Source organism: Chironomus tepperi, unplaced genomic scaffold (assembly GCF_022539635.2).
Source record: "Chironomus tepperi strain 1889 unplaced genomic scaffold, CSIRO-AGI_Ctep_v1 contig_309, whole genome shotgun sequence".
Lineage (NCBI taxonomy): Eukaryota > Metazoa > Arthropoda > Insecta > Diptera > Chironomidae > Chironomus > Chironomus tepperi.
The window spans coordinates 2,299,534-2,309,680 of record NW_027226431.1 but is presented as its reverse complement, the minus strand read 5'-3'; the positions used below and the strand labels follow the sequence as shown (position 1 = coordinate 2,309,680).

General features: G+C 28.2%; 1 protein-coding gene across 1 annotated transcript; it reads right to left on the bottom strand.

Annotated features, from left to right (window-relative positions):
* Positions 1–2,198: 2,198 nt before the first annotated feature.
* On the bottom strand, positions 2,199–4,904 carry vvl (ventral veins lacking). Its single transcript, XM_070643005.1, has one exon. It carries the CDS (start codon positions 3,571–3,573, stop codon positions 2,341–2,343), a length of 1,233 nt encoding a protein of 410 aa, XP_070499106.1. The 5' UTR covers positions 3,574–4,904; the 3' UTR covers positions 2,199–2,340.
* Between the last annotated feature and the right edge of the window lie 5,243 nt (positions 4,905–10,147).

The window sequence follows — 10,147 nt, the reverse complement described above, 5'->3', positions numbered from 1 at the left end:
AAGTTCAATATGAACTAAAAAGGATGACAATTCACAAGAAACATTTCAAATTTGATCAAAATTCTGTAAAAAAAAAATACTTAAAAATTTGCTCAACTTTCTGAAAATTTGATTAAAAATTCTGAAATAAATCCAGGAATAGAAATGACAATCACAATCGTAACGAGACAACAACATTCCTAAAAAAGTCGACCAAACTCCACACAAGTAAAAATGAAAATTATTTCTATTTTTTTATTACTCAGTGATTTAAGGATCTTCTTCATCATTTCATATTCTATTGTATTGGTAGTGATAGTTGATTAAAAAAAAATCTTCATCTTCATCATCATCATCCATTTATTTAATTAAAAGAGAATTGCATGTTAAAACTAATTAAGTTCGATTTGATTCACGTTATATGTAGTATACAATTTTTTTAAAGATTTTTTTTATAAGAATAATATACTATGTGTGTGTTTTGAATTAAGAAAACATAAAAAAAAGAGAATTAATAATTTTTTTGAAAATTAAATTTTCTTTGAAAATTTTTTTCTTTATTTTGTTTAATTTACGAGTTTTTTTTCTTCACTGATAAAATTATATTATCTAAAAATGATTTCTAACAAGGATTTTAGGTCTGATTGGGACTTTTTTGATGGAATTTAATTGTGAAATTATTGAATTGAGGCCTTTGAATTTTGGTCAACTTCCGCGTGTAACATGGAACGAACTTTTTCAAAATTATTGAAAATTTCTGATTAAAATTTCAAATTTCATTTATTCTTTGTGAAATTGTTAAAATTTTAGCAAAATTATTATTTCCTGTTTAAATATTAACTTTGAAATTAACTTTTTTGATGTTCAAAAAAATTAAAAAAATTCCTTTTTAAAGAATTTTTTAACAATTTTGCGGCAAAACAATTTGAAAAGATAAATAAATAAAAAAAAAACAAGTTTTTTATGAATTTTAAACACAATTTTATTATATTCCTAAAATGTTTTTTGATTTTAAATTTAAGAAATTGATTCATAAATAAACTTAGATTTTAATTTAATTTCAGGATTTTATTTCAATAAATATTAAAATTTGTTATTTTTTAAATTTGTTCAATTTATTTAATTTTCAAACTAAAATTGAATTGTTGAAATTTGATTTAAAAATGAAGTTTAAAACTTTTACAATTTTAAAATAACGAAAAATGTTGCAAATTTATTGAAAATTTCAAAAAAATAACAAAAACTTTCAAAATTTCATTCAAAGTTAAATTTTATTTTTTTCAACATTAATTTTCAATTCAAAAATTTCAATTTCACTTTCACAACATCTAAAACCCCATCAAAAAAATCCCCAACAGTCATCATCCCTTGAACTTTTTTTTTGTTTTAAAAAATAATATTGTATGCATTTACTTTAAACCTGAATAGAAACATAATTTTTTTTTTCATCCTAAATTATATATATTTTATGTAATTAAAAAATAAAAAACGAAAAAGAATTTAAAATATAAACATAAAACGACAGCTCTTTATAATTATTCATTAAATATTATGTCTTGAAACTTATAGTCCATTACTTAATTTTTTTCTCATTTTTTTCTTAAGTTCATTGATTTTTTTTTTGTTCAATTCTTTAAATACTTACATTTTACATTTTGTGTGTGCTTTAATTTTATTTACCTTAATTATCATATTTTTCATTTATTTCTTTTTCATATTTTTTTTGCATTTCTTTTAATTGGATTTTTTTCATCTCTCACATATAGAGTCATAATCATCATCATCATCATCATCATCATCATGATCTGCTTTATTTGTTTTATATATCACTAGAACTCATTATATTTAAATTCTATCTAGTTTTTATATTCTATATTTACTCTTTAGTTTCGTATTTTCAATTATTTTTTTTACTTTGATTTTAATTTTTTGTTCCTATATGTACATCATCACTTTTCATTCAGTTCCATGTCACCACAATTGTAATTTATTTTTTTATATATATATATAAATTTTTTATATTATTTTAAGAGCTCATCAATTATATTTAGAAGTTAAAAATTGGGGGGGGTAGAATTCTTGTTCAGAATTTCAGTTCAAATATCTTGCACCAGGAGCTGGACCGGTTGGTCCAAACTGTAGAGTCCACTCTTGAAAGATACGTCTCGCATGAAGTTGTTGCTGTTGTATTGATGGATGTCTTGGATCAATATACATTCCAGACATCGCTGAAGTCGTTGTCGGTGAATTTAGAGCTGACGACTGAACAGCTGAGGTATTAATTAATGAAGACGTATGTGAATGCGGGTTAGAGTGTTGTAGCAGAGGTGATGTCGTAGACTCCCCCTGGTGCTCTGATTGCTAGTGGGCCGTTAGCTGATGTCCACCACCACCGGTTGACATTTGTGGACTCAGCATTGGTGGTGAATGACTGTGACTATGATGTGTTCCCATTGGACTACCATGCATATCATGATGTGGATGATAACCTCCATGTCCCGGATGACCCATATGACCTGGTGGCATACCATCCATCATATCACCACCCATCGTATTCGGCGGTGTCATACGCTTCTCCTTTTGTCGACGATTACAGAACCACACTCGTACAACTTCTTTCTCTAATTGTAATGAATCGGCTAATGCTGTTATTTCTTGTGCCGACGGTTTTGGTTGTTTATGAAAATGTGTTTCCAATGCACCCTTAACAGACACTTCTATGCTAGTGCGTTTTTTACGCTTTCGTCCTTGTGCTGCAATTTTATCAATACTTGTCGGTGACCCGGTCGTTGAATCAGCCTCTTCAAGCCACTTTTGAAGGAGCGGCTTTAGTTTACACATATTTTTAAAACTTAATTGTAAAGCCTCAAACCGACAAATTGTTGTTTGTGAAAACACATTACCGTATAAAGTACCCAATGCTAAACCGACATCGGCTTGTGTAAAACCTAACTTGATACGACGTTGTTTAAATTGTTTTGCAAATGCTTCCAAATCGTCTGATGTTGGTGTATCTTCTTCACCCGCACTCACATCACGATCGCCTTGTAAGTGATGTGGATGTAAATGTAATTGTGGTGATTCACCTCTCAATGCATGATGAAGTGGTGCTGATGTTTGATGATGTGGATGTGCCGGATGATGTAGCATACCATTCATTGCATGATGATATTGTAATGGTGATCCAGCTGATGGTGCATAATGTGCTGCTGCATGTACTGGCGCATGCCAGGCATGTGGTGATGCCATACCTTGTTGTGTTCTAGCTTGTTGTGCTAGCGCTGAATGCATTTCTTGTTTAACATCGGCTGGATGATGTGGATGATGTGTATGATGTGTATGTAATGCCCATGGATCTGAGGGCTGTAAGGCGGCCCATGGATTACCACCGACACCACCTAAACCACCAACGGAACTTAAACCAGCATGATTAGGACTTGGACTTGAGGGCACATGATGGTGATTTGCTTGATGATGATGCATATATTTCATTTCATTTGCATCGGCAGCACTTCTTGGTGACGATGTATGATATCCACCGCCTAGTGCCATATCTAAATCACCCGATGACGTCATATATGTCGTGGCGGCCATGCCCACCCCTCGAGGGCTATTTAGCCCGTCCACGCTCGTCGCGGGGTAGGGCTCCAAATTTGGGCTCAGTTTTCCTATCTTAAGGAAAACGATTCAACATTTATTTGTAATTTTATCTCCAATAATTTTCTCTTGTCACTGCCTTCACTCGTATTATTATTTTTGTATTAAAATATATCTCAAATATGTTGTATCCTCAGCACGTCAATAAGAAGACGTGAATTAAACAATATGTTATTTTTTTTGCGTATATTCAATGTTCCTTCCTCGGATTATACTTCCTCCAATAGAACCGATATCAAAAAATCATTAGACCTAAAATCGCAGTATGCTTTATGTCCTATCTCTTGTTGTTGTTGTTGTTATGCAGCGTACTCGTCCTTATTGATATATTTCATATACTTTTTTTATTCGGGAGGAACAACAAAAAACCCGAATTAATTTTTATATAAATTCCTTCTTTTTTTTACAATGAACACCACACCGAGTACACAAGTAAAAAAAAAAGAAGTACAATCAATCACTTTTTTTTTATATAAATTTATTTTCCTTGCTTGTTGTTTTCTTTTTTTGCACCACACACTGTCTTGCTTTATATCAAATCATCAATTCTGTTTTGAATCCTTATATTTTTTTTATATTTGTGGAACTAAAAAAATTATCGTTTATTTTCTCTTTGGTGTCTTCAGCTTTATTTTTTGTTCCTTCATATGTATATAAATTAGCACAAACTCTTTTATATTATATTATATTATATTTTTTTTAGGTGGAATCGTAAAGACAGTCGATTGAGAAGTTTTCACTTTTATTTGTGTCGTATCAAATTTCAAGCATCCGATGTAATATTCACAATTAATTGGTAACTTTTTATGAATTTTTTTTTTGATTTTTTATTATTTAAAATAATATTTTCAGGTACTGTCTAATTCTGATTAACAGCTACACCATGTAATATTTTTCACGTTCCTCATTCTTGTCTATATTTGACACCGGAATTATTTTTTTGTGTATTTTTTATGTCTTTAGATTTCCGCGGCAAAAACTTGTCTCTATCGCGAAATAAAATTTTTTGTCTTGTGTTTAGAGACGGACACAACCTTTTATCGTAATTCGATTAATGGAAACTAACTAAAGATGTCGACAAAAAGAATCAAACTTTTTTGTAATTTTTTGTTTTTTTGTTCCTTTCAGTTCTCGTATTTTATTTTTTTTATTTTCTTTAGTTTTGATGTTTCAAATAATATAAGAAAATTATAAATACGCACAATTTCAACATTACGTGTAAGCGCTTCGATATTTGTGAACGAACTGAAACACACAAGTTTCGAGACCGCACTCGATACACAACACATCAAAGTAAGAGAAAAAAAAAAGAAAAGAAACGACAAAGACTGGTTTTCTCTATGCTAGTTGTATGTTCTTTTCATTACTAATCGTGCCTTCTCACTCTGCAGTTTAGACGGTTGGCTTATGTCACATTTGGCACCGCCCCATTTATATTTTTTCATACCTTTTCTGTTGTCTCATTGTTTTTGACAACACATTGGTAAAACATTGAAATTTGAATGTTGCATACAACATTGATTTGATGTGAAAATGAGAGTACGGCTTTTCATTTTATTGTGGATATATTTTCCAACTTAAATATCTTTGCGCATGTTTTGCGGCTTTCAAGAGCATTCACATTTTTTTTTTGGATATGGCGTATGCAAAACAATTTTCATTCTCTTTCTTTTTACAAATTTTATACTTTTTTATTTTTATTTTTTGTTCCTCAATGTGTCTTGAGTGCTTTGCTTTTTATTCCTTAGCTCGAGTGTTTCAACCCCATTATAATTCTACAAAAAAAATGAAAATTCAGTCAATTTTCAGCATTTCTTTGATGATTTTCCATCAAAGAGATTTTTCCTCTTTTTTTTACTGTTTTTTTAATGAAGCTTTTGATTTTTTTTTTTTAGTAAAAAAGAAAGAAATACGGAATTGTTGTTATGATTTAATGGCTGTGTGTTATCATTCATTCATCCATCCACACGGGAGAGCATGTATTGGATAGGATAAATAAGTATTTTATCTGATAAATTTTTAAATAGACATAAATAAGCAAAAAAAGACAAAAAAATGTGTTTCTTCTTTTTCTAGTGAGTTGCTTCCATTCCGAATGTTCACTTAGGTACGGAATATATGAATATGTGAAGCCTGGTTGTGAAACTTGAAATATTTTTTAATCATCGACAAATTTTTTTATTTTTTTTTTTTTTTTCATAGTTTTAAGTTTTTTTGTTGGATTTAATTTATTTAAATAAAAGATCGAAAAATCAAACAGGAAAAATTATGGAGTGAAAAAGTTATAAATTCCTAAACTGAAATATTCAGCCTCTTGTGCTCCTTCAGAATGATAAACAAAAATATTAGAAAGAGTTCACTCAGCATGCATGAAAAAAAGGGGAAGTTAATTTACGCGCATTTTTCTTTCTGTTGTTTACAGGCGGCAGTGAAATTTGTTCTCACTTTGAATTTCTTTTGGAATGTTTTTATTTTTTTGTATTTTAAGTAAGAATTATTCAGCAAATATTTTTATTTTTTTTGAAGCTTGTTATGAGCGGAACAATTTTTGTTGTGAATTTACGTTTGACTTGGCGCTAATCAGATTATATTTAGTAAAATTCTCATTCATTTAAGTAATAAGAGGAACTTTTTTTTGACATTTGTTGAAGGTTTTGGGTTAAAAATTGTTGTTTTTAATTTTATTTAATTTTACTTTGAAATTTAAATAAAAATCAAAAAATGATTGTTAAAATTTAAATTTAATTGAAATTTCAGTTTAAAAAAAATATTTTTTTATATAAAATGTTTTAATTTCAATTTTCAACTTATTATTCTCAATTTTAAAAGTTCATAAATTGAGCTTTTTAAAGAAATAATTTTATTTTACTAAAATAATTTGTATTTAAAAAAACATAAAGTTTTATAAAATTTTTTAAAGTTTCAATTTTTAAAAATATATTTTTTTAAAAAAAATCGCAAATTAAATTTTAAAAAGTATTTTGAATATTTTCAAAATAAATTGTAAAAGAATTTTAAAAATTTTAAATTTAATTTTTTTTTAATTTTTAAATTTTTTTCTTTTGAAACAACTTCAAAACTCTCATAATATGACAAAATATTTCCCTCAAAAAATTTTATGCATTCAACACAATTCAGTCTAAATTAAAGCAATGCAATATAATTCATAACAATAGAAGTCAAGAGTTTAACGCAATTAAGCATTCTTCATCAAAATTTTAGTTAATTTAGTAAAATTTTCCGCTTTTCAACATAGCTCTTTGTGTTGTTATTTTTAAGCATCCGCAATATAAATTACTAAATCATTTTATTGTTTTAAGAAAAATAGATTAAATTATATTCTTAACAATTTAGGTTTATTCAGTAAAAAACTCTTAAAAATTTTTTTTAATTTTTAAAATTATTAATGTTTTATTGAAATTTTTTTACATTTTAAAATTCAATTGATTTTCTTATAACTTGAAATATTAAAATTTTTAAAATTTTAAGATTTAGTTAATTTATTTTTTTTAAATTTTAAAAGCATTTTAAAATTAGAGATTTCAAAAATAATTTAAAATTCTGAATTTCAAAAGTAATTTAAAATTCTGAATTTTAAAAAAAATTTAAAATTACAAAAATATTTAAAAACTTCAAATATTTTTAAAATTTTAAATTTCAATAACATTTCAAAATTATTTTAAAATATTTTATTTAAAAATAATTCCAAAATGCATTTAATCCCAGAATTTTATGAAAGAAATGACCACCAAAAAAAAAGCTCAAATAATATCCAATAAAATTTAATAATAATTTTAACTCATATAGGGCGTAATCAAGGCGTTAAAAATTAACACAAAAAACAATCCAAATCAGAGAATTTGAATGCCTTCCTTGAAGTAAGCATCAACCATATGTGCTACAAACACGAAAAACCCACAAATGATAAGAAGAAAAACAAACAAAATGAGAACAAAATCGCATTTCCTCCAAGCTTATGAGCTAAAAAGTAGCCTGAACTTAATTTTTTTTTCTGGATAGGCGCTAAAAAGATGATGCGGGGAAAATAGCTCCCAAATGCACATACCACAATAATTTCATGAAAAAAATCGACATTAAACAATAATTCTTTATTGAACATTCACGATAGCTGTCCATCGAGTCAGGTATACAAAAACAAAAAAGAAGGAAGACAGTATCATTCTAATTTTCATATAAAGTCAAAGAGTCAAATAACTTTTTTTTATTTCGATATTTTTTTTATTTTTCATATATATTATAAAGCTCTACACAAAAACTAATTAACATAAAATTTCATTCAGCAGTAATCAAGAAAAGAAAAAAAAAAGAATATATTTTTGACCGGGGTATTTAATTAACATAAAACATCGAAGCGATGGGCTTCAAAAGGCAGCGCAACTTTAGAAATAAAAATATATACACTGCCTTATACCAAAAATTTGAACATCAAAATCTACTTCAGACGAGATCTCATTTATAGTAGTTATTAATTTAACTAAAGTGACAACATCTCGAAATATTCAATCAAATGATTACTAAGCTTGTCGGTTGATAACAAAAGAATTCTTATTCTTATACTCTAAATAGTCATTTAACAAACTTATTAAATGTTAATTAACTTCCTTTCAGTTTTTTTCTATCTTAAAATTGTACCTCTTGATGTACCTTCTGACTGATGAATTTTTCACATTTCATAAACGATGGTTTAGATCTGAGGAGGCAGATAAACCACTAAGGATAATGATTTTCTTCATTAATTTACTTTATGCTGAGATTAGGCCTCGACTGGCTACCGTTTGAATATTTAATTCGATTAACGAGAAAAAGAAAAGTTTTTCATCTTTTTTTTTACGGAATTCTTTTGTAAAATTTTCGGTATTTACATTTTTTTTTTTTGGATGTGCATGGAGCAGAGTTGATAAGTGAGGAGGATATTTTTTTATGAGTTTTGTTCTGGTTTTATGAGTTTATGGGATTTTATGGGCATATTTTTGATAATTTTTTTTGAAGGTTTAAGATTTTAGACAATCTTTCAGGGAGCAATGGCTGGAACAATGCTTAATTGATTGGATTAATTTTCAATGGTCTGAATTGTGGTGAATACGCTGAATTCAGCTTAATGTGTTGAATTTTTCAAAATGCAATGAATGCAGCTCAATATGCTGAATACGCTGAATTAAACTCAGTATGCTGAATTGTGGTGAATACGCTTCAACTCTATATGGTGAATTGTGCTAAATACGCTGAATTGAACTCAATATGTTAAAATGTGCTGCATGCACTAAATTATGGACAATGTGCTGAGTTGTGCTAAATACGCTAAATTCAGTTAAATGTGCTGAGTTTGATAAATTAGGCTGAAAACACTATATTCAGCTGAATATCCTGAATTGAGTTGAATGTGCTGAATTCAGAAGAAAATTCTGAATTGAGTTGATAATGCTGAATTCAAATGAATAGATTGAATTCAGTTAAATACTATGAGTTAGTTAAATTGAGCTGTATACGCTGAAATGGGATGAATAAGCTGAATTATTTTTAAGTGTTTTGAATGCGCTGAATTGAAAATAGAATTATCATTTACTAGAACAAACCTAATGAATATTGTATGAGCTGAATTGAATACAATAAGTTAGACAGTCAACTAACGCCAGCCTCAAGCGTCTTCTGATGAAGACCATGAATCACAACTAATCTCTTCGGCCAGCAAAATAATTAAGTGATTAAGCCCAATGGCACTAAATAAACACAAAAGTTATTAATAATTGAGATATTTTGAATTGCGCTGACTATTCTTAAAAATGCTGAATATGCTGAATTGACATGAATATGCTGAATTGCGTGAATATGCTGAATTGACATGAATATGCTAAATTGAGTTGAATAACCTGAATTTCACTGAGCAAGTAACTAAACCGATGAGTTGTACTGAATTGTTGAAATTAAGCCAAACTGTCTACATTTCACAAGATAGTCTGAATTTCATAAAAACAAACGCAACCAGCAGAATTCAACATTAATAATCGTACAAATAAACTGCATTCTTCTCAGTTGTCCAAACGTGCAAAACATAAAATATCAAGTAACTCCAACCACCTCAATTCACCTGAAAATACCACAGCCAACAATATAACATGCAAATTATTCCAAGTCAAATATTTTCAAACCAACTCTGACATGCACCACCGGCTATCTTGTCATGTTGATCGTTATTTGTCTATATATCAAAAAAAAAGTAAGAAAGATTGTATCCGCAATTGGACGGTATTGGAGTAATTAAAAAAAATTATCACATCCACACATAATGTTATGCGCCGTTGAAAAAAAAAAAGTTTTTATTTTTAGGTTCATGAACGCCACAGACATACTTTGACGAAATACATCTCTTCCCTTTAACAATTTGTTGAATGCATAAAAGATTAAAATATGCTAATTATGGGCATTGGCCTCACGTCTATATATCTTTATTAGCATAAATGTATTAAAATCTTTTTTGCAGCAAAAAAAGGAG

Coding starts and splice junctions, on each gene's coding strand:
- vvl (XM_070643005.1), bottom strand. CDS start 3,573: ATGGCCGCCACGACATATATGACGTCATCGGGTGATTTAGATATGGCA.